Source organism: Monopterus albus, unplaced genomic scaffold, assembly GCF_001952655.1.
Source record: "Monopterus albus unplaced genomic scaffold, M_albus_1.0 scaffold362.1, whole genome shotgun sequence".
Taxonomy (NCBI): Eukaryota; Metazoa; Chordata; class Actinopteri; order Synbranchiformes; family Synbranchidae; genus Monopterus; species Monopterus albus.
This window is the reverse complement of record NW_018128242.1, coordinates 418,919-446,751: the sequence shown is the minus strand read 5'-3', so window position 1 is coordinate 446,751 and position 27,833 is coordinate 418,919. Positions and strand designations below refer to the sequence as shown.

Below are 27,833 nucleotides of genomic sequence, written 5' to 3'. Positions count from 1 at the left end.
ATTAAAAAAAAAAAAGATATATAAAATTATCATGCGGGCCACATCCGGGCCGCGGGCCTTGAGTTTGACATGTGATTTAGCAGGATAATCATAAAACCAGATGTGATTAATGCTCTATTTTTCTCTCAGTATGAGCAAACAGGTCCCACGCATTTACTCTCATGGTGAAATATAATTTACTATAAGAAAAACATGGACAGATTAACCACTTAGCTCCCTGTTATCTTCAAGAGCAGTTTAAGCCAATATGGAAATTTTCACATCTCCATTTTCATGATGCCGGGGTAATTCTGTGACCTGAAGAAATTCTTTAATACAATCAAAAGCTCCAGGACAGCAGCTAAGCGGACCTTGTGGCCAGATGGTTTTGATGAAGAGTTACTTAACCAACTAGCTCCTGAAAATGTCACATGATCTTTAAAATTCAGCAGTGAACAGTAACTCATGTTGGCCAGCAGATGGCAGTAGGTTGGGTCGTCTTTCCATTTGTCACTGTCTGTATGTCCCAGCTCTTCATTTTGCTTCAGATCAGCCCCAGATGTTCACAGAGGAAGGAGTCATCCTCACAGAGAATCTCAATCATCTCTGAACTCGCAGCCTCACCTTTCTTCCTCACTGTGTCAATAACAAAGCGAGCTTTGTCTCTTTTGTTTTGAACGTCGTTTGTGGACTCCCTCTCAGAATCAGTGATCACCTGTTTCTGCAGCCCTTTGTCCAGCAGAATATTGAGAACTGGTCCTGAAGTCCCATCAGTGAAGCTGCTTCGTATCTCCAACAGTCTCTGGTCTGCACCACAGAGTCTGGCTTTACCGTGCTTTAGAGACCTTATCTTTCTAGTGGAGGAAAGACAAACCCGTCTTTCCCGGATGCTGATGGAGCTGTCTGTGTCTTTCAAACACAGTTTAATATGTCTCATGGTTTTCTCTAAAAATCACCTGGAATGATGGAAAGTAGTTGTCGTAGTTTTCACAGTCAACCTTTGCTTGTGTTGGTTGAACTTCCACCAAGTCGTCCTAAGGACACGTGGACAGCATTCCTCATCTGGGTGCAGTTTACAGTGTGGGGATGTCTTCATGTACCGCTCATCTCTAGAGTGACTTCCTGCTGCGCAGCACATTCTGGAGGACAACGTTCCTCGGCAGCAGCAATACACTGATAAGGGATGGGAGCTCAGGATCAGTTGGGGGTCTGGTGGGGAGTCTTCGTCCTTGATGTTTCTGAAAGCAAAGAACCCCGTGATGTTTATGACATGAGTTTCTGTTGACGCCCTCCTCCTTCACATGAGCCACTGAGAAGAAGCGACACCCACCTGTCAAACAGGGGGCCTGCAGGCTTCTTGTGATGCTGGGCCAAGAGTCTCCTGTTGCAGGGGACAGTCCTGTAAACCAAGTCCCCTCCTCGCTCCATGTGAAACACCAGGCCTGTCACACTGCACTGGTACAGGCCTGGGCAGGAGCACTGGAACCAGTAGATTCCATCATTTTCATCAATAGCGACATCAGGTGTAAAGTCCTTAAAGCTGGTTTCCAGCTTCATGTCAGGTGAGCTGCTGGCTCTGGTAAAGGTCTTGTTTTCTGCAGAGGTTCTCAGACTCACTGAAGTCATGCTGGGAGAATGAGGCACGGGGCTGCAGCCTCCTCTACTCAAACCAGGATCTTAGAGATCTGGACGGAAGAATGGTTTGATATGGTGTCAGTGACCGAGTGTTCAGCTGTAAGAGGTTCCTCTATCTCACCCCAGGGAATCGGCGTGAGACAGCACTTGCTCCCATATGCTGAAATAAACCAGAAAATAAAATTCAGAATCTTCAATAAATGTTTTCAGCTTACTTAAATGGAAAACAGAGTCCAGTTCTTTCTAGTTGAGCCTCTCATTCAGCTCATCACTGAGAACTGGGCTTCAGACCGGAAGCAACTAGGACCAGACCCTGAATCCTGCAGATGGTTCTACCTACTGGACATTACCTAACCTCAAGTTACACCAATGACAGCCTAACTGTATGTATGTTTTAAACATAATTATACATACTTCAGTGTTAGTTTGTCCAACATTCCTCTTCAACATAGAGCAGCCTATTATCCACCCTGTGCCCGGTGTGTGTTACATGGAACATCAGAACCCTGGTTACTTGTGTGATTTGTACCCGGCTGTGTATGAACCACAAAAGAGCAGACACGATAAATGTCCTCTTCTGTCGCCAGTTTCCTCTCGCCGTCAGCGGTTCATTTTTATACATTTAAAATAATGTAAACAAGTGCACTGGACGTTTGAAATTAACCACGACTTCTTCGTTATGCTTTCTCCGGTGGCATCTGGCCTGGGCCCAAAATGTTGATTCACTAATGTGTTTCTGCATTACTGCCGAGTAAAAATGCTAAAAGGTTTGAAACAGGGGATACTTAAAAGTTTAGTCAAACTGAACGGGACACTGCTTAAAAACAGAATAAAACACTTACTACCATTAATGTTTCGCAATGAGACTACTGGTCTCTCTATATTTTAACTTGATGTATAATAAAGTTTTAGTGGTGAAATCGAAGGGTTCAAAGTTCGTTACACCTGGACTCACCTACAGAGCCGCACAGGACCACGAGCTTCTTTGTCTTGTAAATGTAGTACTTTGTAACAAACCACGTGTCACATCCGCCTTTTAAGTGTTTTCCTCACAGACTTGGTGCCAAAAATGAGTCTGCCAGAAACCGATGGCGGTCCGCGGGAGCGCGCAGGCTGCTAAACACGAGTCGGACACTCGCAGCTGCTTTTGTCGGGTTCAAACCGTAAGGAAATGCCGAAACTGAGACGATGTGTGGTTGAGTGAAGGTATGTGTGTTTGTAAAACGGAACATAGTCGTTAACTCTAGTTCTGTTTGTTTCTGCGGCAGTTTTAATCTATTATAAGTAAAACAGCTTAGATGCAAGTATATGCCATTACAGTTTCAGAAGCAAAATATTTAACCTTGTTTAGATTAATTCATAAAATGTACATTTCATATACATTCTTCATTTAGCCCATTATATTTCACTAGATTTAAATGAATGATGTGGGATACATATAGTAAAACAAAGTAAGCAATCCACTTTGCAATCATTCTCCTTTGTGTATTTTTGTGCAGTAGTCTATAAACCATCTGGTCCCTTCTACTAATTTTAACCAGTTGAAGTAGTTTTCTTCTTGTGATTACAGCCAGGGGCAGAGTTTCACAGGTCCATTGTCATAAAAAGCTAATGCTAATTTAACTGAACTAATGTGATAAATCAACACTACGTATTTTTATTTACCCCATACAATAAGTACAGTAAAGCTAACACCCGTGACACATCTGTCCCTTTCCTCTAACATGCCCACCTCAGTGGCAGAAGCTGCTGTGTCCTGTCCCCGACTGACTGACTGATTGGCATGTTTTCTGCTGATGATTAACTGACAAATACACTGACACACCAGGTCCTCTCTCTCCTAAACATTGGACACAGAGGAAAGGGTAACCAACACCACTGGTGAAGAAGGCCCAGCTACTTCTTAAATACATAAAAGGAAACCAACCTGTCCATGCAGCTGCTTGTGCCATTCGACCACACCAACATAATGCATCTGTTCAGCTCACTAGTCGGCCACTCCCCACCCTCACTGGATCTTCACATCTCACTGCCCCCAGAGCCAGCAGCATTCTGAGTCACAGCCTGCTGCTGTCCTCTGGGAGATGCTACAGGGCCATACCAACCTTCTGTCTTCGGTGGGGTTATTTCACTGTCTTCATGTGTGAACAGAGTCAGGGGAGGCAAGCGTTTGAGAAATCTTTGCTTGCTTTTATTTAACACACATTTAGAAAATGAACCACGCTATACAAATGTCCACCATTCAGAAATGAAACAGGCCTCCTGCATGAGTCGAACTGGCCTCGAATCCTCAGCAGATCAACATCAAGGCAGCTCTACACTTACCACCTCCTCTGGTTCAAAACTAGAGGATAAGGCTGGTGACGTTCTATTTTCTGGTTGTTTTTTTTAACCAAACAACAGGAAATCACCAGCTTTTCCTTTAACTGACAGGGCCAGCGTCAAGCTTGTTCTGTTGCATGGTGGACTTCATCAGCTGCAAGGTGACTTGACTTTAATTTGACTTGTTAATCTTTTTGTGGTCACTGTGGTGCAGGTAGGCAGTAGCATGCAGAAACCTTTAGATGCGCTGTCCTCTGACTGGCAGTAAGCTAATGTTGCACTACGTAAAGAAGGGACAAGGGTTTATTTTTCCTCTTAGAGTCTGTGATTGTTATTTACAATATAACAGCAGGGAAGTGGGTGTGCGAGTCCTACAGATGGGACCGGACAGGCGAACATGTGGATGGAATCTCCCTGACTTGTTCGTTCATCCACTGAAGGGAGAGCAGACGGTTCACACGGTCCTCCCTCTCATGTTGTCGTCATATCGGCCACATGATCACGTTGTCAGTGGCACAGTCGCAACAAGTCCGTTGCTCGGAAGGATTCACACTTTTTATTTAATCATAAAATTTTCTCAAAAATGAACAAAATAACAAAAAATTAAAACTGTGGAGAGTCAGCGGCAGGCAGGGCGGTGTTCAGGCCAGGTAGCTGTATGTGTCCTTCTCACCATCCACTCGCTCCAGGTACTCCTTCTCTATCAGGATGTCGATACATTTCTGTCCACGAGAGGGAGACAAAACCCAAATATGAGCCCATTACACCAACCTCCATGACATCAGGGTGGCTTTATTTGTCACCGTCAGTAAATCTCATAAGAGCAAAACAAGGTCTCTCAATACTTTGACTCCTCTATTCCTAATGAAGAAATAAATCATTATAGCACCTAATAAATAAACAGTTACATTTTCCCAGTGTCAGCTGGACACTGTAGTTTGTAACAATCAGGAGGAGGTGGTGTTTCTGTTGGGGACCATGCTGAAGTTGGCAGCTGGAGTCACTTGAGCTCCTTGAAGACGTTTCCTGCCTCATTGAGAAGCTTCTTCAGTTCTGACAGACTGGTTGGATGTCCCGGGTATTTAACCTGTGCAGTTAACACCCTGAAGTCACATATGGGCAGTTGCCCCACGTGGCTAAGGTTAAATACCTGGCACTCCCCACCAGCCTGTCAGAACTGAAGAAGAGTCTTGGATCAGAGGTGAAATGTCTTTAAGAAGGTCAAGCAAGTCAAGCTGCCAGCTGAAGCACTGGACCCAGCTGACTGTGAGAATCTCCACAGACAGTTGTTGGTGGCTATTTTCAGCAGTGGATTCATCCACGTCCTGCTGCATTGAGTCCATCAACACAAAGTTAAATGACAACAGTATTCTCTGTGTACAGCTTCTCAAATGTGATAGTTTGCTGCATTTCTTTGTGACTTGCAACAGTAAATTAAAGATTTTATTTATAAATAGCAAACCAAAGTGTGGACTAAGAAGCTGAACAGCATTTTACCTTTTTTTTTCTTTTTAAACATTTTACTAATTAATCGATTATGTAAAATCTAATCAGCAAATTAGTCAGCTCTACGACAGAGGATTAAGATTCATCAGACTTTGGAGTCACACAATAATTAGTAGCTCAGTTCATTGAGGATATGTGATATTCTGTACTTTTACTATTTACTGTTTTAAAAAAAAAAGCCTTTAAGTGAAGATGCAAACAGCAAACCTAATGTCATAAGTTTGCATTGTGAGAAAGAGATTCTAAGCAGCTGTGTGTTATATGGCCAATACAGTGAGATAAATAAAACCCAATGGATTAATAAATGCATTTATCCAATACAAAATTGTCTGTGCACATGTTACCTTGATGACGGGCACTCTGGGTTTAAATCTGGACGATAGCTGGTTCAGGACTTCAGCCAGGAGTTGCTGATGCTTCAGGACCTTCCTCATCTTCATAATTCTCACTATGGCAGCCTATGTATACGTTAACATGGTGTATTAGTACCAGTGCAATACAGCAGACTACAGCCCTATGGTGAAGTGAGTTGACCGTTTCATCTTGTTCTACATAAACTAGAACACATTCATTTCTTATCACATTTGTTCACACAGGGAACACTAGGTATAAAATAATTTTTTACTTTTCAAGTAAAAAACATTTTAAAAAGTATTTTGCCATTTTAAAAAAGATGTTTTAGTGGACCTTCTGAGTGCTTGCGCCAAACAAACTGAACACTGAAACTTCCTTCTGTGAAGTTAAACCTCTTCAGTGTGTTGAAGTGTTAACATTCACCTGGATGAGGAGCTTCCGATCCTCCTCTATGTTTTTGTGAGTAGTCTCCTGCTCCTGTTTCTGCTCCGTCTTCATCGGGACGTTGCTGGTCACTAGTGCAAAGGGGGGGGGGAGGGAGCAACTTAAAACTATGCAGCACTAAGCACCATGATAGCTTTATGGTTTTATATCTGTGGGCCTTCTCGGTCATGGTGTATATCTGACATGCTGAAGCTGGCAACTGGACTTGCTTGAGGTTCTTACATGACTGTTTTTGTTTAGAAGTGTGTGTTGAATAAAAGTGAACAGCAGCAAACCAAAGCGGTTTCTCACTTCTTGTATCCGAGGAAAAGTTTGATGACTGTGTCGGGTTTGAACTCAACTTCGTCCACGTTGGCGTTCTCGTCCTCCAGCACCTGAGAGACATACAGTTTTCAGCGCTGCAGCAGTGTTAACACGTAGTGGTCATCACTGGCACGAGACACATTTTCCTCTGAAACACTAAAGTTCATATCCAGAAAAAAAAAAAAAAAAAAACATGCCCATGTCTGTTACAATAAACACACGGGAGATGAAGTTTTGAGTTGTGTCAGTGAATGGACACTCGGTCGGATCCTCACTGACCAGTAAAAATAAACATGGATGGGGGGGGAAGTGACGACAGTGACATGGTTCAATGTAGAAACGAGGAACATTTATGATGAAACTTCTGATCACTCCAAGCTGAGAGCGACATATGGTACAGTAACAGAGCACTTTGAGGGGACTGCGCAATTTCAACAGCACACAAAAGATATTATTCTTGTACCCATGTGGCTCACATTTCAGTTAAATCTGGGCATGTGTGGCAGTTTTGGAGCTCGGCGATGTTCACACTGGAGCTGGACACATATCACTTACACACATGGTTGTGAAGCATCAACACAAAAACATTAGATTTGCCAAAAGGTTTGGCATTAATGCCTGTAATGGTAACGTAGTGTACGTCTCCCCATCACTGCCACACTAGTGTTTTTCCCCAAAGCATCAAGTGAGTCATCAAGTCTGGACACTGCTGCCATTCTATCACTTGTTCTGTCCTCCTCCACAGCCTGGATGTGTTTCTGGCTCATTCTCCTGCTACTGTATGAAACCCTGAGAAGCTCCGACTCCCTGTGTTCATGGCCTTTTCCAAATCATGCCTCAGAGGCTGTAGTAACACAATCTATTCCAACCCTGTCTTTGTACAGATGGAATGTGTTGTTGTATGTCATCAACAGCGGATGGGACACCTGTAGGAACTGCTTGCATCAGTTTTCAATAGGGCTGCATGACCAAAAAAGGGAGCGCTGGGTTTGATGCAAGGTGTCTCCCCGTTAATGCAAACAGCAGAATCACTGTCATGTGAGACAGAGATCACACAGGGATCTAAATCACACTCACAATGATTAATCATGCAGCCCTAGTTTTCAAGGCTTAATTTTCTTCTACCACTGTAGAAAAGATGGAATTTCACCTGTTACTGGACCCCTTAGAAAAGCCTGGCTTTTTACAGACAGTTTTATTTTTTGGGGATTTTTTATTTTTACCTTTGGCAGTTTACCTCTTTTCTTTGTACCATTTAAAGTTATTGACTAGACCTGAACAGCTTCCATATCAATAAAAACTGAAAAAATGGGTCTGTTCTAAAAATCTGACTGGTAGTGTGTCTACAGTATATAAATTTAATTTACTACACTGTTAGGACAAGGTTAACAGCTTACACCTTAAAATAAAAACTGGAAAAATGGAGCCGACCCAAACATTTGAACAGTAGTGTAGATTTTATCTGGCATCCTGTACCTACCTGAGGCCAGGAGCTCACGTTTAACAAGCAGCTTCACACATGAACTGACATTTGTGTAAATCACTCATGAATGCAAAAAACCAAACAAACAAAAACACACACACACACACACACACACACACACACACCACAACTTCAAATACAAAGCAAAAACAGGACCGCCAGCACCAGTTTTACTCACCAGCAGCTTCGATTTTAACAAGATCTGCAGAACCTGAAGCAGAATGTCCTGAAAATAAAGGAAACTGTCAGCACAGACTGAATAATGAATACCAGAGTGCAATGTCTTACTTTTTAAACCTACAGTTGTTTATATTTATACTGATAATACCGTGTCTGTTAATTTTACTCTTAACACTGAGCCTGTTTTCTATCCCTCTGCTGCTGTAACATGTGAATACCCCCACTGCAGGACTAATAAAGGTTTTCTCTTATACAGTTACAAGGTCTGAAGAGACTTGTGTGAAATCCTACAGAACAGCCAGTTGAGTTTGTGGCAAAACCATTTACAGTGCTACATATGATAAATACTCAAAGTAGAACAGAAGTGACATTCATTACAAGATGACTAACACATTTCAAATTGCACCTGCACTGTTTTTTGTGACTTCCAGTCAAATAAAACTTTTTCCAGTCATATTTCATCAATGAATATTTCCTCAAGATAATGTTAAAATACCGTCTCGTCTAGTGAGCCCGATATCATGAATCATATCGTGAGCCAAGTGTATCGTCACACCCCTGCTTATTTCACAACAACTGTATATTTCACTACAGGCCACCTGCAGTGAGGTCTTAAACCTCATACTTCATGAGACTAGCATCAACAATAAATCCTATGTGAGAGTGTATCTGCACGTTGTCCTGCTTACAGTTTTGATCTGTGTGCTGTCTGTGAGCTGCTGGACGGTGTAGCTGTCCTCTGTGTTGTACTGCAGCAGGATGGCCATCTGGAAGGTGGAGGCCTGCAGCGTGTACCTGCACAACAACAGCTCAGTATGAGACTAGCTCTAATAGTTCGGCCCGTTTCTCACTAGTACGAGTCTCCACATGCTCCACAACAAACACAGATGTGTTCAGAGTCAAACTGATGCAACAGCTGGATTAGATGATGGATTCAGCTCGACAATGCAGCTGTTTTTAGGGGAATCATTCACAAAGTACAAATGTTCTGTTAATGACTCAATGTCTCAGTCATAAACAGCTGATATAATCCAGCCAGACATCCATTGATCAGACAGAGTCAACAGCTTGATAAGATGCTGTAATAAAGACACAGGCCATCCGCCTGTGGTCTCTAACATCATACAAACACTGACCTGTTCTTGAAGCAGTTGGTGACCAGCTCTCCTTTGGACAGGTGATAGAGCCAAGTCAGCTTCCTGCCACTGTGTCTGCTGGCGTAAAATGCCGTGAAGCGCTGATAGCTTCGCTCCAGCTGCAAACAATGACATTGAAAACAACAGCGTGGTCAGAGCTTGGGCTCTTGATCGGAGGTCTGGGACCTTCTCAACAACACCTGAAAGTCTTGATTTAACTGTGGGAAACAGATTTTTATTGCCCTGATAGGACTGCCACTCAGTGGACAGAACTGGCATTTAAACTGCGAGTATGTGAAGGAGTTCCTGACAAGTATTCCAGTACTCCTGGTTATATGTCCTGGAATAATGGTGCTACAACAACACTGTGAGCGCTAATGGCCAAAAGATTTATGACTGTAATTTAGATTTCTAGAGCAAAACAAACTGTTGTCCTGAATTGTATTTAATGACAAAGGTCCAGGACTCACACAGACTTCAGCCAAATTACCTTTCCTCCCTTATTTCCTGGATGTCTGCGTAGTTTGATTTCGACTCAACACCTGTTTTTAGATAAATGTGGGTCTGCACAGTGAATGAGTCTCACCTCAGAGGGCAGAGCGAAGGTGCAGGACTGCTGGAAAGGCCAAGAGCCAGAGCTCAGAACCTGGATAGTGAAGTCCACTGCAACACACAGAGAAACCGACCTGTGTCAGTTCATCACTTTATGTGCTTTTGCAGTCTTTTATACAACAGAGTTCAGCATATTTTGCCTCACTGAAACACTTGTAATGTTAGGTCAATTTAAAGTGCAGTTTGGTCTGAGACGACCCACAGTGTGTAACAAGCACAGCCAGCCAGCTGCTTTAACAAAAAACAAGCCCTAAAACAATAAACTGAACACACAGCAAACTGATTACAGTGACAGTTGTGGTGCACTGGGTCTTCAGTGTTTCCACCATAGTTAAAGTTGATCCCAAAAATAACTATATTTATACGACACCCTAAAAAATATGTTTTTAAGTGAACAACCTTCATTTCTTGTGCATTTATAGTCTGTCACATTAGAAAACAGGATACACAGATCAAGGAATGGTGGATTTGTGATGACCGGTGGAAGGATGTAGACTAATAAGAAGAGCATCAGACAGACAGCTGAAGTACTGAATGAGTGTGTGTTCACTAACAGTCCAAAGGCTCAGAGTTGCTCAGGTGTTTTTTAAACTGCTCATTCAGGTCTTTGCTAACTCCGATGTCCTGGAACATCCGCTGCAGTTTGGACGTGTACTCGAACCCACAGGCTTGCTGCACAGCAACAAGAACAAAAATCAGGTTCAGTCTGAGGTTCTGAATATGTTCGGATATGGGAACTAACAGTTTGTCAGCGTGTAATAGAGCTCTTCTTGTGAGACCTTGAGTTTGGAGATCATGCTGGCCTCTGCATCGTCACTGGCACTGTTCTGATGGACCAGACGCTTGGCCAGCATCTTAGCATAAAACTTCTGGAAAACATCTTTATCCTCAATGTATTTGAACACAACCATCTGGAAGAGGAAATGCAGAAATACACATTCATGTATTAAGGTATAAAATTATTTGCAGAACAAAAAACTGAATACTTGCAATAATTAGTACATGTTTAAATAAAATGTGTAACATTTATAAATCTGTACAGCTTTAAATACATTAATGCTGCAATCTACTGGTGAAAATGTGTTATATATGTAAGTATTGTTCATTGAATTCTTTATGCAAGCATCCCCCCAAGTACAAAACAGCATCAGCAGTACAGCTATACTTCTGCAGCGCCAGTACTGCTGAAACACCAGTACAGACAATCAACGTAAACACATAAGTAACATACGACTTGGTTGAGTGTATCCTCCAATTCAGCCTCCTCTGGGTTTTTGGAGCTACAGAGAAAACACATACAACGAGCAAGGATAAGATTTTAACCACTAACAGAAGCTCAAGATCAAACCGAAACATGTTGCTAACAACCACAATCTTAAAAAAAAATATCTGTGGTGAAATCACAAAATGTTGAGCGTGAAAGACACAGCTGACAAAGCCAACTCCACTCAGGTCCTTGTTCTTTCAACCATTAGTAGATGAAGCACCTGCAGATGTCATGGAATTATGTAAGAATGTTAACACTGTATAATCGTTTTAGTATAATACTTGTGTGGGTAGAAGTGAATCATTTACTGCTTGCAAACCAACGATGGTAAGATGATGTCATGGGGTAGGACTGGATAAGTCTGACTTCTTCCTACTCCATTCAAGCATGTACTAGGTATAAGCAAATTGATACTGGATTATGTGTAAAATTATGTGTGTTGTCATATCAACTGTTTTTACATGCTTGAAAGAATAAATCAAATCAAACTGTAAATTCCCAACGAAGACAGAAAACAGCGGAACATTGACCTGTTTCAGCCAAAATTAACTTATTTTAAAAAAACAAAACAAACAAAACCAGACAGACATTCAGCTTGCACCCACGCCACTTTTCACCTACCTCTTCTTGAGCAAAGAATCGCAGTACCTGGCCAGCAGCTCAGGAGACTTGCTGGATGACTGAGCCATCCTGGTGACGGCGTTGTTGTTTATAAACCGACCACATGCCTTTGAAAACAGACAGTCACAATTTTAAAATCTGACCTAAAGAACGGTCACACCTATACAGTTTGGATGGGCCGATGCTTTGATTCTCTCTAAACTTACCCTCCTGCAGGTTTTATTTCTCAGTTATATTACTGACCTTGTCAAGAGCCGCCACAAAACCAGCGTCATTGTTAAAGGCAGACATGACCAAGGCATTGTACTTCTTATGGACGTCCAGGGTGGTCTGGACGTACACTTTAGGGTCCTGGAAGAAACATACATATTTGGGTCAAAGACAGCTCCCCCACTGTCTCGTGATGTCATCTGTCCATGGTATGTTCTATTTGTAAAATTATTTATTAAGTAATTAAGCTATTTTACTGCTTGTGCATGAAGTAGGCCTGTTTATCTTAGCCTCATTAGCCGCAATGTAATGCTGCATCGCTAACGTGGCTAAGAGTAGCTTGTATTAAAAGCCGAATAGGTTAAATGTTCAGGCTAGTAATTTTGATGAACAGTCAGAATGTACCTGTGAATTTGCGTGAAACCTTTTTAGCCAAATTTCCTCTGAGTAGTGGATTGGATGGTGGTAACTTGGCTTGTTTATCTAGCACTGCCATAACATACCATGGTATAGCATGAAAGAGGGATACCGCTGCAACCCTGTTAACTGATAACTTGTAGAGGGTTAAAAGGGGTCCGTACATTGAGTGCGGCCTCTCCGCACTTCTCAATGGCAGCCAGGCCCTGATTGTGGATGTGAGACTCTAGAAGTTTCTTCAGTTCACCCAGACCATCAGTGATCCGCGACACCAGGTTGTACATCCGTCCCAGGTCTACAAGAAGATGGAGGTAGAGCACAACAACAGTGTTATCAGCTAGGATTTCAGTCGACATCACAAACACACATCCTTTTAAATAATATCGTTAAGCAAGAAAACAAAGACACACACACACAAGAAACATGGATTTACCTTCATTCTTGTCAGCATCGAGGAGGTTCTGAAACTCTGTGTGGAAGATCTCCAGGTGTTTCTCTATGAGGACCTGCTCACACTTTCTTGCCAATTCGTCCTGGGTGGATTCATGAAGGTAAACCTGCACACGCCGCTGCTCCTCCAGAAGACGGGCCTCCGCCTAGGGAAAACACAAACAAATAAGTAAAAACATATAGAGATCTTTTTTTTTTAGCTTTAACAGGATCAACACCTTCCTTTACACTAAAGATCCTGTTTCAAATGCAGCAAAACAAACCATAAACAGGTTGAATTCATTCATTAACTGCACACACACCTTCTTCATGTACTCTGTGACGGGGTTCTGCTGCAAGAACTCTGTGCTCTCCCGTGTGTAGAAACGTTCTGTGTCAGTGAGGAACTGACATTCAAAGTACTCTTTGTAGACAGACAGGGTGGGGCCTTTGGCGAAGGCATCCTCTTCGTTCAGGCCCAGTTCAACTGGAGGAAGGAATGTGAGACAAGAACAGGTATTACACAGGCAAGACTGGAACATGCAAAACAAAACAGCTGGCTCTGGTGAAAGTTTAATATGGTTAGGGTAGAAAATCTGCACTATGAATCTGAGTTTGTTCTGCCCATAACTATGATTCACATCAGAAAAATGAGCATTGTTTTCCTTTCACATTTTGCTTTCATATCGTCTTTTAGACAATTTATCTGAGACAAAAGAAGAATCTTATAATCCCACAGCTGACCTGTTTCACCCATCGTTACCTTCACAGTTATCAGTTTATTCTTAGCCTCTGTGCGTGCTTCTGGATCATATGGTGCTCTCTACTCCCTCCTTCTGATGTCTGCCTGCAGCAGACATCAGGTGACCAGGTTGTTTCTCATTACATCTTCACTGTACTTATGGACCTACCATAAGATTGGACCACTCCGCTGATCAGTCTCGTGTTTATGGTCTCGCCATTTCTCTCTCTCTCTATCAGCTTCAGCACAGCATTTGTCACCTGAAAGAGAAGAACATGTTTACTTCACAAGTTTTGTGGGTGAGATGAGAGCAAAATGAGTATTGTTAACTGTTTGCATTTCTTTGATCTCCATGTTTAATCTCCACTGGTATTTTTCACAAAGCTTCTACAAAAAGCTTCTCACCTGTTTGTTGAGGGGTCGGAACAAACACTCCCTCCAGGTCACAAGTGCCAGCTGGGAGGAAATAACAGGGAAGGATTAAATGATTTTCACATGGTGCTGTGTGGTGACATTTGCAGGCATTGACACTGTAGGGGCCTTTATGTATTTTGTAACTTTTAAATCAAGTAATCCTGGTGAAATTAGATATAAGATATAACGATATAAACCATATGATGACAGAAAAACATCTATCGTTTCATATTGTGCTCTATCGTTTATTTCTCTGTGTCAAAAATCATGCTCTTTATGCCAATATTTCTCCTCATTTTGAAGATGCTTTGGGTTTTTCCACATGGCAGAGATTCAGGCAGGAAACGCCATGGGCACTCTGCATGAAGGCCAGGAGAATGAATCTAACACAGAACACAGTCATTCCAAACAGGAGGACTCCGACCAGCAGAGACAAACCAAGGAGCTCGTACCTAAAAGGAGGTTCCTTTGGTTGTGTGGACATGGTTTGGGTATGCAGAGTCTGACAAGGACCAGAAAACAGCACTTTGCAAATAATGCTCCAGGCCAGTCCCCACAACAGACTCAAACATCACTAACCTTTTTTTTTTTAAAATCACCTACAGAAGAATCAAGTCAGTCAAACTCTACAGACGAGAGCCACAGAAGTACAAAACTTTTGCCTGGAACACATCTCATGGCAAATAATCTCAAAGTCAAAAGAAAACAGTTACAACTTAAATCTGCAAAGACATGGCCCCAGTTTACACGGTTGTTACATGGTTAACTGAAAATTTGTACAAAGGTTCTAAATAAACAGCTAAAATTAATTAAGCATAAGTACGTAATTGTCGAGTATATAATTCAAGTGTAAAAAGAAACGGGCCTTTCCATGCATTCATCTTATATAAACTACTCACTGAATTTACAGAAAATGTGCTGATAGTGATATGAATCACTATCTGAAATGACCTGCATATAGATATGAGATTTTGGTCATATTGCACAGCCATAGGTGAAATCATTTAGGTTTGCATGAGGAGCCCACACAGGTGTTGACTTACAGAGTAAATCTCATATATGCCTTTGCGCCCCTCATCGCACTCTCGTCTGACCCAGTGGCGGTTGAGGTAGGCGCAGATCCCATTGAGGACCTTACTGGAGAAACGGTAATCCTCCCATTGCTGGGTGTAAAACTTCAACACACACTCATCCATTAGATCCTCTCCATCCTGCAGGGAAAAAAAGTGGGAGAAAAGCAAATGAAAGGTAACTACATAGAAAATAGAAGTGGTATAACACAGAGTGACCCTGAGTAGCTGGGAGCTCTGAGGTTTAGGAACACAAAGGTGTTGTCTAGCATGTGACCTCACCTTGAGCAGGCTGGTCAAATAGTTCTTCAGAAACTCCTTAAGTCGCTTGTAGAGCTCCAGGCCTACAAACTGAGCCCCACCTGGAGTGTTGGACTTTTTGGAGGGCTTAGCTGAAGGCGCAGAGCCCCTGCCTTGGGTCGACTGGTGGACGCTGGTGCAATAGTTATATACATGTCTGAGGGAAGGGTTGAGGAATAAAGTCAGACACACACATCACAGACTAAAATGCTCTCACTAAGATTGAAACACTAAACTGCATTGTGGTGCAGCAGTTAGCACTGTCACCTCACAAACAGGGTTCAAAACCTTATGGCTGACCAGGGCTTGTCTGTGTCAAGTCTGCATGTTCTCCTTGTGCCTGGCTGGCCTTTCTCCAGGACACAGTCCAAAGATATGCAGGTTAGACTGACAGGTGACTAAACTGCCCACAGGTGTGAATGTGTCAGCCTGGTCATAGACTGGAGACCAGGTGCACCCCAACACTGATCTGCCAATGTCGCCACACACTGTGCTTTGTATAAGGTGTGCCACACCGCAACTATCTGGCTATCAGGGCGCCAAATCCCATCCCCATTAATCAATAAATAAATGTATCTCAATTTTTGGTGATTATCTGTTGATCAGTTATCAAATTATTCAGGTATAGTTAGAGGTATACTTGCAAAAATCCATTCAACACTACAATAAAGGCCACACATCAGCAACCTCCACCACTCTCACAGGATACGTGTAGAGCTCCATGTAACGAGACTTGGCCATGCTTTGCCGTGTGTACACCTGCTGGATGCCAGCACGCAGGTCGTCCCATATCTGGTCCAGGCCTATCTGTTTCAGTCCATGGGGGTTCGGGGTCCTGTTGGATGACATCGTAGAGCCCCTCTCCTCTCCCTACCAAACAGTGCCCTCCCTTTCCTGCTCCGGTGAGCTATCTCCCCGCCTATCCTCCTCTCCTCGGTTGCTTTCTGTCCCAACACGCTCTGCTCTCAGAGTACGTAGTCCATCTGGGGGCAGGAGTAGCAGCACTTGGGGAAGTCAGTCGTCAGTGGAGAGACAGAATGCAGTCCCACTCTGCACGCCTGGGTGGCACTGGCTGCCACTCCTTCACCTAAAAGCTTCAGCGTTCCTCACAAGATGACCTGTGAAACAAAGAAAGATGAAACGCACTATGGTTAATGATCTTGATTAGCCTTGTTATTGCAGGGACACAAACTGAAGAATAATTTCAAACCCCAAAATAAATTAGAGAACTTTCCATTTCCTTAGTACTGAGCTAGTAGTTAGCCAGGTAGGTCATGTGGATTTATCACCTGGCATTTGGCTTTGATCCCTGCAGACACAGTGCTGCCCAGACCCTGACATTACTCAGTTAATGACAGATTAGTCCACTTCAACACCATCACTTCCTTCACCAGTACAGTCAACAGTGATCATTTGCCAAGTTTCTTCTTAGCCGCTACAAGCCCATTTTTATTTTAAAGCACTGGTCTAAAAGCCTCATCCAGACCTTTCAGTAATTCTATCAGGTTCCAAAAAGACACTTTGATGTGACAAGCTGCCATCGATGTAAACATAAGCAATGCTGCATTAGTGAACAATTAATACACACATAAATGAAGCATAAAAGAAATCTGAACGCACTCGGCTCAAATCAAGTATGTGAATATGAGGTCAGGTCAGGACTGCAACACTCAGCTGGTTTAACAGCAACGCTGATGACAGTCCAACCAGACCAGACCATTAAGGCTAACTTACAGAGCTAAAGCTGTAACTTCATCCCCACCTACAGGACACAGGAAGGTGGCGAATGAATGCTCCACTCCCATGGAATCTGCAGCATCAACATCTTTCAAGCCACAGAAAGGGGAATCAGGAAACAAGGAGGCAAACATAACAGACCATTCACAATGGGTATAAATGACTGTTGATTATTCACATGCAGAGGGGAAGTAAACAGGCTTTGTGGACACTGATCAACAGATAAAAAAAGCTCTAATATGTACATCTGTCTTTTTATTCTAATAAGAAAAAAAATTAAGAAAATAGTCAGTCTGTTCTAAATAAACAAGCAGAGAGATAACACCAAGGATCACTGCTAGACTATTTTCTGACATTTTATAGACAAATCCATCAACTGATTCATTTTTTTAAAGATGAAATAATTTGATTTAGTAAAAATAAGAAATGTCATATTAATTGATAAATCATCATTAGCTGTGACCCTAATTAAAATCAGTCAAAGCTGCTATGACCAATTCAATTGGTCTTTCACTTGATGCAATTGTCCACATTTTGGCAGCTTTGCAGGAGGACACAGAGCTGATTAATTTGGGGATATACCCAGTGCAATTTCTTTCATATTGATACAAAGAAAAGCAAAGACGACTCATCAAAGGCCAGACAAAAATGACGCATCCCTTTCTGTGCAAGCGAAGCCTAAAAGAACCAGAGCGACTAAGAAGAGGGTGTATGGGTAGAAACTGCTGTGTACATGTAGGCAGCATTGCTATATTTAGAAGTCCAGGCATGCAGCACTGCCCATCTCACAGATATTAGGGCCAAAGAATCAGGACATAACCCAAGTGCAACAGTTTATCAGAGGAAGGGGGAGGAAGCTGAGTGACCTGCTATGTTTACTTCCTGTCTGTGGATGGATGGTGACCGAACACTTGGCGCCTGAGCAGACTCAGTGATGTGGCAGTACCAAATCCATTGCTGCTTTAAAAAAAAAAAACATGGTTAAAAATACTGACACTTGGGTCTTTAAATAAGGTAAGCAAATGTGTGTTTGTGGCAAGCTGCTCATGATGATACAGTCAACACCAAATAATATTTAGATATTCATATGGTCAAACACAAAAAGCAGTTATTTTTATGGCAAACTGGTTATACTGGTAAGTATTTCATTACACTGTCAAAAACTAAAAATTGTTTACCAGAAACAGCTAAAAATATTTTTTCAATCAATTAAAAATTGCAATCAAATTTTCCTAGATCCCATAGGGTCATCTTCAAATTCAGATTAATAAGTAGAAAATCCTCAAACTGAGAAGCTGCAACTTAATTCATGTTAAATACTAAACATTTATTCAAGACATTTTAATTGTTTAGTTTATAAAATGTCAAAGTCACAGCTTTTTTTTTTTTTGTCTGACCAACAGCTGAAATCCCTAAATATTGTGTTTATAGTGATATAAGACCCAAGAAAAAAAACAGCAAATCCTCACAGCTTAGACTCTGGGGGGAAAAAAAGTGACAATTTTTTCCTTGATAAATGTCTTAAAAGAATATTAAAAACAAGTGGTAGGTCTGCCCTCAAGTTGAGCTGTGGATTCACTGCATCATCACATACAACGCAACATGGGAGCGACTACGTGGTTGGTCATAAACTTTACCAGCTGAGCAGAGTGATGGAAATGGACAGCAGCACGGTGCAGCGGCTCTGCTGCTGATCATCCATGAAGTCAGCAAAACTCCCTCAGAACCAGACGCTGGAACAACCTCATCTACCGATATCAAGAGTGACTGAGTGACTACAACTGTCTCCTAAACACTGCAAAACAAAATGACAGTGCCAGTAATAGAAAAACATGTATAATACAATCTTTCTAATTATATACTGCAGTACTTTTTCCAGTACTGGTTCCCAGCAGCACCATGGGAAAGAGGAAGTACTGAGGCTGAAGAAAAGCCTTGACACAGCAGTAAGATCCAGGCAGAGATTTGGATTAAACATCCATCAGTTACTGAAATCTGTCAACATCTCCAGGTCCGATCTGTCTCCACAGACTGACCACAGCGCTGCAGCTGCAATCTGCTGCCACAAACTTTAGTTTTACACTTTAGTTTACCTGCTTCAAATAAATATTAAAATATTTATGCAGGACTTAAAAGACTTGTGAGCAGACCTGTGGAAAACATATCGCACAACTCCCAGAGTGAAAAAGAAAACCACCACCACACACACAGTAGTCAGGTTTTATCCAAAACTTGCACAAATTTTAACTGAATTTCCAGTAAATCTGCAAAATAATGCAGAGTTCAATCCAAGACCATTATTCAGGGACTGAGTGCATTGAGATAAAACAGATGGTGGTGCTAATTCTCTAGTCAACAGCCAATAAACTGGTCATTATATCATTAAAAAAACAGTTGTGGAAATGTGTCATTTTTGTTTCACGTCTTTGAGGAACTTGCAGCACTGTCATCTCTCCGGGCAAAGCAGATGCTCTGTCTGCTTTGGTGACATGTCAGTCACATGCTTCACATACATCACAATTTATTCACCAGGTCTGTTTCTACTGCATCTGACACATTTTGTTTTCATTTTATTCACATTTACAGCATCTCCAATCCAGTGATGAAAATGCACATTTAATAAACATAAGTTCACATTTAAAATTTCAATTCCAGCAGTCTCATGTTTTTCTATGTATCCTAAACTAAACAGCATTGGCCCACAAAGATGCTGGTTTGTGCATTTACGGATTGATACAGAGCCTACACAGCTCAGCCTGGACTCTAGACCCATTTCAGCCTCCGCTTCTCTTCAGCAGATCATCATGCAACTCAAACAGCCAGGCCTACCTGCCTGAGGTGCTCCTGCAGTTGCCATGGCAACTGGGGCAGACAATACCTGCGAGTAGCCATTCAACTACAGAAGGTAGAGTGTTCAGTCTCTGCATCTCTTCTATTCAGAGGTGGTATGAAAGGTGCCCTTCGCAGTGGCACTGCGATCAGGTTTCAAATTTACACACTAGAAGGTATTAGATATGTGCCACAACAGCATCTGACCTATAACGAGTTTGATGGCTCTGTTTATTTCATTTTTCTAGCGGTTAAGACCATATGAAAAACTTTTGTGGTTTTTTTTTCTATTGTTGTACCGACTAGAGGTCACTCTAAAATTTAGTTGTACGTGTTACAATGATAAAGGATTATCTATCTAACTCTGTGACTTAAACTGATGACAGGACAAAATGAAACTCGCTGTTGATAGGTTTGTGACCTCGCTGCAGCCGGCAGAGGGCAGGACTTTCAGAAAAATTATTTTTATGATGGATTACATGACATGAAGTACTAATGGCACCAACAAAAAAACAAATAAACACTATAAGCAAAAGCATCCATCTATGGATGGAGACACCTTATGCCATCAAACTGCATGGTTGCAAGTGAGCAACACAAATACATTTCTTTATATTAAAATAAAATGGCTGGCAAAAATAGGTCCCTACCCTGCTGTCTCCAGCAGTATGATGACTCCAGAGGACAGCAGATTTTCATATTAGGACTTCTAGGTGATAAACACCCCCATCAGCTGATCTCTACTCTCCTACACTAACTATTAAGGTTTGCAGGTGTTAGCACCACATGTCTGCATGCGAGTTGAGTATGCAAAGGATGGTGGCAAAGGGTAGAACAGTGCTGGGGGGGACAAGCTGTGCCTTGTAAATCAGATTACCCTAGTCACAGTGTGTCCTGACCAGACACAACAACCTAATACCCCACATTTAAATACACAGCTAAACATGTATGAACCTGTCATTTGCACAAAGTGCCGACTCAGAAACATCTCTGACTTTAGGATTTGATCTCCATCCTTATATACGAGTTGTGGTGACGTAAACAAAAATGTCAAACTCTGAGGTGAGTCAGAAGGAGCAAAATAGCTCTTCAGCTGAATCTGGATCACAGTGAGGAGAATTTCTTGAACTCTGCCATGCTTGTAAAGTATGTGGTTTGTGTGTGCAATCAAAACAATCGTGTGCCAGGTTAGGAAGGAAAGAGGACATTTCATTAGCATAAGCAGCTTCTGAGTTTGGTTTCTCTGCTCAGCATTCTGTGGAGCAGCCAAGCAAAGACTCACAGCCCTCTTGGACTGACTTCACAACAGCTTCCCTCAATGCTGACAGATTTCACAGCACCTTGCACATATCAGGCAAACAGACCTGGACAGGTAAGAGAGGGTAAAGGTGGACAGGCATGATCACAGCTGACATCAGGGTACATCCCAACTACCTTAATTGCATCCACTTTTCTATCACTTTTATCTTTTCCTTTTATCCTGACCACAAAAGATGCCAGGAAAAGAAGCAAAGAAAAAAATGCAAGGAAAGAACAACTTTTTTCTGTGAAGACTACTGAGAGCCACGGTACCAGTGAAATTCCCTGTGTGTCCAACACACCTGTCCTATAAAGCTGATTCTGATTCTATACAACTGGTTTCAATGCACCAAAGACAAAAGCAGGTGAGTGCTATGAATGCTCTTCTGAAGAAATTTTGGTGAGGGGAAATTAGGTAGCAAGACTCAAAACAAACATAAGCTGCTCTTAAGTACTCTTTTCACCTCCCATCATGTCCTGTATCTTAACAGTGATGTAAACTATGGATGCCTGGTTGGGACAAACTGCACACAGTGCAGCCTCAAATCTGAAGCTGGCGTTAGCAGGCTAACAATAAACGTGTTAGTCCAGTAGAACGCTCTGGTTACTGCTGACATTACACAAAGCACTGATGCTACACAAAGCTCCAGTTCCTCCCAAATTAAAATCATATTAATTCAGCACAAAGGTAAAATCCTGACCATGCTAGATGGCTAATGCTACAAACTTAGCTTTAGATGCTAACACATCCAGAAGGAAGAACACCACATCTAAATCCAGTCTGAGTCCTCTGGCAGCTTTTTAACCCTCTCCGTGTCAAACAGCCAAACCTTCTGTGTCCCATTTTCTCTGTGCAAAAGTCGTCACCTCTTCACTCTGGCAGCTGCTGGTTCAGACTTTTAGCTGCCCAGAGCTCCTCCATGGCTGTTTGACATGACTACTGGCTGGAAAAACCCATCTTCTATCCTTGGCTAGGTGGCAAGGCGGGGCTTATTTACAGACCGTACAAAGGATAGAGAAGCTGGAATAAGAACAGGAGGGCTGGAGGCAGCAGAGGGTGGGTGGGGGGTGGGGGTAGCTGAGATACACCATGTCCTGTCTCACTGTCACTGGGGATATCATATAGTATGTAAACTCTTAATTAATGTACCTTTAAGATGGGTTTTTCTGAGAAACTTCACCTTGTTTGTGCCAATGTTTGCACTAAAGCTCTTTTATAAGTAGGCCAGTACTAGTACTTAGATGTAACTTGTCTTTTCAGCCTAAACAATGCATATTCTCATGTAGTTGTTCATTTACTCCACATCCCTATCACAGATTATAAAGAACACATTACTGACATACAGGTGCATAAGATTTGTCTTATTTAAGATTTGTCAACATACGTTACACAATTTTTCCATGATTGTCCTAATACTACAACTATCATCATGAAATGTCATAAAAGTGAAATTAAAACAACTAAATATGGCAGAACAGCACTAGTCTGTTCTCCATTAAATTGCCAGTGAGCAAGAGACAAGTTCTGACCAATCAGTGGAAACAAAAGCATAAAACAATACAACTACATAGCATACAATCCAAGTGAGACAAGCTTTTTCAAAACATATTCTTCATGTCCTAATATGTCCAGACCTGGAAAATAACAATTACAGAAATCCATGGTGACTAAGGCAGCCCTTTAAATCAATCAAATCTTCCATATATGCAATCAAAACTAAATTGAACTGTAAAGTACTATAGCTCTGCTTGAGTGAATAGAAGATGCATTATTAAAAATAACTGGCTTAAAAAGCTACTGAAGATAAAACACTGTTTCATGTGACTGCAAGACTCCTGCACTAAAAAAAACTCCACAACTTTTCCTTAATGGCCCCATCAATATAAACACATTTACAATCTTCCAAAAAGAAGGCGATGAATGGGCATTTACCACTAACTATGTATTTCAACTGTATTTGTTTTCTCCATTTTAAAAGCGCAAGGAAATGGGAAGGAGCCGGTCAGTAAACAACAATATTTTCATCCAACAGATCCTGATCATTCACAGGAAACTACATTTATAAAATACTCAAGCCTTGTTAAGAAACCTAGCCTGTTTTAATTATCTTTCTGATCCATTCAGAGCAGGAAATGAACAATGTCAATGTCGCAGGTCTTTTCCAGGATGGTGGAAGTCTTATGTCAGGTTCAAATCTCTATGCTTCACTCCAAAGCGGCAGTACGCAGATCGATTCAGTTTAAAGACGAGCTGTGGTAGCATCAGCTAAAGTAAAGCCTTGTAAATATGTCACAAAGCACGAAGACGCTATACATTGATTGATTTTGAAAATATCTGTTGAGAATTTTTCAACGCTGAGCCGCGAAAGGAGTCAGAAACTGCTACGCAACCCTGCTACATATCATTAGCTTCTCAATTAGCTAGTTAGCTTATAGCTAGCTCTGCTGCCTGGCGCCGAGTGCGCTAGCTATGAAACAAAATACAAGCTCTAACAGGACTATATTTATTATTTCAGGTATATATTTTCAGAAATAAATATGTGTGTGGGATATACTCAACATAAACGCTGCATTCGCTGAGGTAACCTTAAATAACCAAAGACACACCAACTGCCTGTGTTATTGAGGCAAAATGGCAGCCTAGCCTCTCGGGCTGCTCAGTAATGAGTCAGGAAAACAGTTCGCTAGCTGTTTAGCACTAATCAGCTAACTCTTGGATAGATTGTCGTCAGAAAACAGCGCCGCCCTGTCCAACTCTGTAAATACCCTCTTACCATTTTAAGTCCGTCGTTGTCACTCTGTAATGGTCGCAAGTATGGACTTTGGGACACAAAAGCTGTCTCCACGCTCTTTTCGCGTCTCTGTGCGTTTGCTGCTCCTTACTAACTCTGACCGCTCGGATCCGCTCTCACAAAGATCAGCTCAGCAGCCACCGAATCGTGCTGCCTTCAGGCACTGTCGCAAATACGGTTAATAACAAGCAGATAAAGTAGGCTTGCTGTGGGGTTTGCATTCGTTCACAGTACGTCTTGATTACACCTGCATTCATTATGATCTAGAAAGGAAGGCTGTCCTGTATTATGACACAGTATATATTATGCAGGGGGGGGGGGGGGGGGGGGGGTGTCCCTGAACCTGAGCATCTCTGTGAAGTGCCTGTATGAAGTGACAGCATTTCTTGTTGGAAAGTCGATGTGAAAGAAATAGGTTCATAGATTTGTCAGCCTGGTGTGAAATGTCAGTGATTGCATTAAAGTCTACACTTAAAATAGACTAAATCATTACGTACGTTGATTGACTTATAAAAATGAAACAGACACACTTTGTCACAGGAAACCACATTTGGTTTAAAAGACGATATAAAATACTTAAATCCACAATATAATGAGCTCACCTTACAAGGACTTAGATTTGAAACGTCGGAGCTAATGAGGATCCCTTGAATGTAGCATCGGCGTCACACAATGGCGAATCTAAAAGGACTACAATCATGGCTACACAAAACAATAGCGGCTGCTTCGTCCACATATATTGCAATATCTTCCACGCATACGCACTTGGCTGTATCAGTCACCTAATGATTATGCATAACATGAGCACGATGCTGACATTTAGCTGCCCTGTCCTTTCATTTGTGTGTTATGTAAAGACTGCCAACGTCACATGAGCATCATCCTAATGAAAACAAAGACATTAGCTGCAATAGTCCAGTGGTTCATGGTGTGTAATATAATATAATATAAAGTATTTCTCATAATGGCTTATTCACAAGGAACGCGATGGTCTCTTAACTCAACTCAGTTATCACACAATATGCTGTGTGGTCATCATTATTATCCCAGGCTGCGCACCTTTACTGCCTCTGAAGCAGGCAGAACATGACCTCTGTTGATGAAGGGGAGAATGACAGAAACGCACATGCACTTAACCTGCCCAGCTAAATTGAAAGTTGCACACCAGTACAACTCTGTGTCCTTCAGTTCAACACTTCCGCCTTATCATCTGTGTTGATGAAGCTCAAAATGTTTCAGTGTTTGGTGAAATTGTCATATATACATTCAATTTTATGTTTATTACTGCAGTCATAGTTACTTATTCTCATAAGTAATACAAACCAAACGGTGTTATTACTTTACTGCACATGCCTCATATCCCTTCTAATGATTGGGTTCTGCTTCACTACAAATGAAAAATAGCAGAGAATGTACAAAGATACAGTCAGTGACTGTTTATGCTAGTTTGCCTTTCTCACAGTCATCTGTGTAATGCATGACTTATGCAACAGAAGAATGGCATGTGTTCACAGGCCACACCTTAAAAAGGTACAAAATAGCTAGCTAGATAGTGCACACAGTTCTCCAGGGATGTTTAATGACTGTAGCATTGACTGTATATGGAAAAATTTAATTGTCCATTTAACAATCTAACTCAACACAGAACCCCTCTAGAAAATCTGTCATTTATTTATATAGCACAACTCATACAACAGAAGTACTTCAAAGTGTTTCACAAAAAAATATAACAGTACATTAATAAAAATATAAATCAGTCAAGAATCATAGGATAAATCAATAAAAATTAAATGGCTAAAGAAAATACAAATGCATAGTTTAAAAGCCAAGTCAAAAAACTAAATTTTCACCTGGTTCCATGGTGTTCAGAGAGCAGTACCTCAGAGCTCGTCCAGAAGAAAATTGATTTAATAGTTTGGTTTAATAGACTTGGCTTGAAAAGTTTTACAAATGAATAAAAGGATGTTAATATCATTTCTAAAAGCTACAGGGAGCCAGAAGAAAAGCCTTGTAGCAAAGTTGTGAGAATGCCACACACAAATTAAAGATTAATGTGGAGTTCTACCTGTTTATTAATATCGTCTACTTGTCATGTGGATGAGTTTTCCTGCAGTCTTGGTTAAAATGGGGCACACCTGGACAACATTCCCAAGATGATAAAGAGCTGTTTTGGTGGTTTTCGTGGAGGAAAACCTTAATTCAGGGTCTATAACACTAGTTGTATGAATGCCGATTCAGCATCCATACCTTGTTTTCCTGGTCTTTATTATTATTGTATGGATGCTGAGTCAGCATCCATACTATGTTATCCTGGTCTTTATTAATATTATTGTATGGATGCTGATTCAGCTATCAAAATGTTCAGCTCTTTAAGGACATTCATGCTTCTCTTCAGAAATTTTCTAAACTTCATACTTTTGAAATATTTAGCTTTATTTTGAAAATCTTGTCTTATTCAAATGAATGGGAAAATTCTACTTCAGCACATTTTCAGCTAGCAAAACCATTCAGGTGTCAAAATGTTCAGCATTTTCAGGGCGATCTTTCAGCCCTCAGCATCCATACGCATTTTCTTCAGAAAATGCAATTCTCTAGTTATTCTGGTTTCTTCCGTCCGTTTTTTGGCACTAAATTTTTTCAGCATACTTTCAGCTATGAAAACCATTCAGGTATTGACATGTTCAGCCTTTTAAGGACATTTATGCTTTTATTTTTCTTGTTTCTAACCTTTATGCTTTTTAAACTATTTGGTGTCTTTCAGCAAAGTTTTGCCCATTCAAATGAATGGGAAAATTCTACTTCAGCATACTTTCAGCTCTTTCAGCTATCCAAATGTTCAGCTCTTCAAGGACATTCATGCTTCTATTCAGAGGTTTTCAAAACTTTATACTTTTGAAATATTTAGCTTTATTTTGAAAGCTTTGCCCCATTCAAATGAATGGGGAAATTCTACTTCAGCATTCTTTCAGCTATTTCAGGCATCAAAATGTTCAGCTCTTTAAGGAATGCATGAATTGTTGTACCTTTGTTGAGTGCAGAGCAGCCCAAGAAGATAAAATGTATTGTAAGACCTGAATTCGAGGTCAGTGGATGGAACTCCTGCGGGAGCTCTGTCTCTCTGATCCCAGCACTGTAAGGCCTACCTGTGATCAGACATTCAGTAAACTTTCTGCTGATTTTAAAGAGTCCTCTCCTGTCGTCACTTCTCGTGCTTCCAACAAAAGAATTGGGTTAATTTCTGACAAAAAGGTTAGAATCTAACAATCCTTCAGATTATTCAACAAAGAACTTCAGCCATTTCTTCTCATCTTTCAGCTTATCAGCATGCACATGCATTTTTGACAGGAAATGCATTTCTCTAGTTGTGAGGATGCTGTCTGTTCTTCATTTATTGTGTGGATGCGTATGCATCCACACTATGTTATCCAGTTCTTTATTATTCTGGTTTCTACCACTGTTTGTCGGCATCTAATTGGTGTAGCATACTTTCACCTAGAAGGGCCATTGAGGTATCAAACTGTGTATCTCCTTAAGGACATGTGTGCTTGTACACAACTTTTTTATAACTTTTATACTTTTTAAGATATTCAGCTTTTTGTACAGAAATTTCCCCATTGGAAATGAATGGGGCAAAGTTGTTAGCTTAATATCTCCGGCATACCTTGGGCTAGAAACGCCATTTCAATTCTCTTCAACTCGTGAGACGTTCAGCTACCAATGGTGCAAAAATCATCTTGATAGTTGCAGCTGGG

At 41.4% G+C, this 27,833-nt stretch overlaps 1 protein-coding gene across 4 annotated transcripts; it reads right to left on the bottom strand.

The window, feature by feature from the left end:
• Positions 1-3,787: 3,787 nt before the first annotated feature.
• On the bottom strand, positions 3,788-24,347 carry LOC109951060 (cullin-1). 4 transcript variants are annotated; one of them, XM_020585329.1, is made up of 22 exons: positions 24,064-24,347; positions 16,134-16,542; positions 15,407-15,581; positions 15,098-15,265; positions 14,046-14,096; positions 13,810-13,900; positions 13,222-13,385; positions 12,903-13,065; positions 12,634-12,764; positions 12,086-12,193; positions 11,843-11,949; positions 11,186-11,234; positions 10,734-10,865; positions 10,509-10,626; positions 9,929-10,005; positions 9,343-9,461; positions 8,896-9,001; positions 8,205-8,252; positions 6,532-6,614; positions 6,220-6,340; positions 5,787-5,900; positions 3,788-4,658 (listed from the first exon to the last, which is right to left on the bottom strand). In XM_020585329.1, the coding sequence occupies exons 2-22, from the start codon at positions 16,271-16,273 to the stop codon at positions 4,578-4,580; spliced, it is 2,346 nt and encodes a 781-aa protein (XP_020440985.1). In that variant the 5' UTR covers positions 16,274-16,542; positions 24,064-24,347; the 3' UTR covers positions 3,788-4,577. The 4 variants fall into 4 exon arrangements, with proteins under 4 accessions (XP_020440985.1, XP_020440982.1, XP_020440983.1 ...); XM_020585326.1 differs by lacking the exons at positions 3,788-4,658; positions 5,787-5,900; positions 6,220-6,340; positions 24,064-24,347 and adding exons at positions 18,028-18,118; positions 18,799-18,946 and having other exon boundaries at positions 6,505-6,614; XM_020585327.1 differs by lacking the exons at positions 3,788-4,658; positions 5,787-5,900; positions 6,220-6,340; positions 24,064-24,347 and adding an exon at positions 23,850-23,943 and having other exon boundaries at positions 6,505-6,614.
• Positions 24,348-27,833: the final 3,486 nt, after the last annotated feature.

Bases quoted from the DNA above. Each gene is read 5' to 3' on its own strand.
- LOC109951060 (XM_020585329.1), bottom strand. From the start codon at position 16,273: ATGTCATCCAACAGGACCCCGAACCCCCATGGACTGAAACAGATAGGC. The intron at 12,194-12,633 runs GTACGGACCCCT...TGTTTCTTCCAG, and splicing joins GCGGAGAGGCCGCACTCAAT to GACCCTAAAGTGTACGTCCA. The intron at 10,866-11,185 runs GTATGTTACTTA...TTCCTCTTCCAG, and splicing joins AGGATACACTCAACCAAGTC to ATGGTTGTGTTCAAATACAT.